This window comes from Penaeus japonicus, unplaced genomic scaffold, assembly GCF_977035675.1.
Source record: "Penaeus japonicus unplaced genomic scaffold, GWHDUDI00000001_assembly GWHDUDI00000005, whole genome shotgun sequence".
NCBI lineage: Eukaryota > Metazoa > Arthropoda > Malacostraca > Decapoda > Penaeidae > Penaeus > Penaeus japonicus.
The window spans coordinates 29,895,925-29,897,712 of record NW_028234407.1 but is presented as its reverse complement, the minus strand read 5'-3'; the positions used below and the strand labels follow the sequence as shown (position 1 = coordinate 29,897,712).

At 34.8% G+C, this 1,788-nt stretch overlaps 1 protein-coding gene across 1 annotated transcript in view; it reads right to left on the bottom strand.

Moving 5' to 3' along the window:
* The window catches only part of LOC122262535 (transient-receptor-potential-like protein), a 20,811-nt gene extending 19,991 nt beyond the window's left edge, over positions 1–820 (bottom strand). The window contains exon 1 of the mRNA XM_086537255.1: positions 696–820. Coding sequence (XP_086393381.1) covers positions 696–781 — 86 coding nt within the window. The 5' untranslated portion in view covers positions 782–820. The remainder of the gene's footprint in view (positions 1–695) is intronic.
* Positions 821–1,788: the final 968 nt, after the last annotated feature.

The window sequence follows — 1,788 nt, the reverse complement described above, 5'->3', positions numbered from 1 at the left end:
ACAAACGAATATACATGAATATATAACAAACATACAAATTAACACACACGCAGGACAGGCACGATGGCATGCCAATGAACACAGGAATAGAAACAAAGACACACAACGGACAAACACATAATCCCAGACACAGAACAGACATACAAAAAAAAGAACAGACAGCGAACATACATACAAACAAAAACAGACAGAGCATAGACAGACAAGCATCAGGCAAACAAACAAACACAGGCATAGCACGGACAGGTAGACAAACAAACAAACAAACACAGGCACAGCACGCACAAGTAAACAAACAAACAAACAAACACAAAACGGACAGACAGACACACACACAAACAAACAAAAACAGACATAGAAAAGACAGACAAACAAATAAAAACACAGCCACAGGACAGCCAGACAAACAAATAGAACAAACACAGACACAGAACAGACAGGTAAAGAAACAAAAAACATAAAACGGACAGACAGACACACAAACAAACAAAAAACAAAGACAAACAAATAAAACAAACGCAAACACTCCCAAACCGGACAGACAGACAAACAAACAAAAAATAAAGACAAACAAATAAAACAATCACAGACACACCCAAACATACAAACAAACAAAAAACAAAAACAAACAAATAAAACAATCACAGACACACCCAAACCGGACAGACAGACAGACAAACAGACACCCGACTTACTTTCGCGTGGTTTGGCAGTCACCTCGCTCCACAGCTAGGAGATATTTCTTCTCCTCCAGTGTCAGAGGCTTAGGCAAGTTAGGCATCTCAACCTGCCTCTTGGACTGTGGAAGGAGAGAACAGAGATAAATGAATGAAAGAGAAAGAGAAGAAGAAGGGATAGCTGGAGAGGTTATGGATGTATAGGTACTAGATGGAGTAGGGAAATGGTGAGGGTGAATAAACTTAGGTCAGAGGTCAAGATGACTTCGTTTGAGAGGTCAAGAAAAATGGATAGTGTGTAGAAGAAGGAGACTACGATTGGGAAAAACTGAGAGAAATGATTAAGTACAGAAGGGAAAAGGGAAAATAGTGATAAAGACGTGCATGAAAAAAAAAAAACAAGCGAGGATCAGAATTTTAAGGAAAGACAAAATATTAGGATTAAATCTATACAAAGAAAAGATAAGAGAAAGACGGGGTTTAAATTCGAATATGAAAACAAACGAAAGAAACAACGAAGATGAAAATGAAGTTGAGGGATGAGACAGACCAAAAGGATAAGAAAAATAATTTTAGAGATATGGAAGGAAGAGGAAAATATGAATAAATATAGGTAAAGGAACAAGACAAGAGGAGAGAGGGGGAGAGATAAGAGGAATAAAGCTATACAAAGGAAAGATAGAGATAGATGGTTCAAAGACAAAAAAACAAAAAACAAAAAATATGAAGAGGAATATGCATAGTGATTAAAAAAAAAACGGATATAGGATCAAGTGAGACTAGAGATTCTTGCAACAAAAATAGTTTAAAAAAAATATAACAGAAAAATTGCATTATAAAAAAGGGCAATCAAAAGAGAGAGAGAAAGAAATCAAACACAGACAAAAACAAAAAAACAATATATCTCAACATGCCATTAAATTGATATGATAAGTAATGATGATAAATATACAAACAAACTGAGAACACACATACATAAACCACATCAAACCAACTCACCTTTATGAGATGATAATAATAACAAAGAGTTGAAAAAAAAAAAAAATATATATATATATATAAACACACACAAACCACAGAACTCACCTCACAATTACACGATAACAATAAT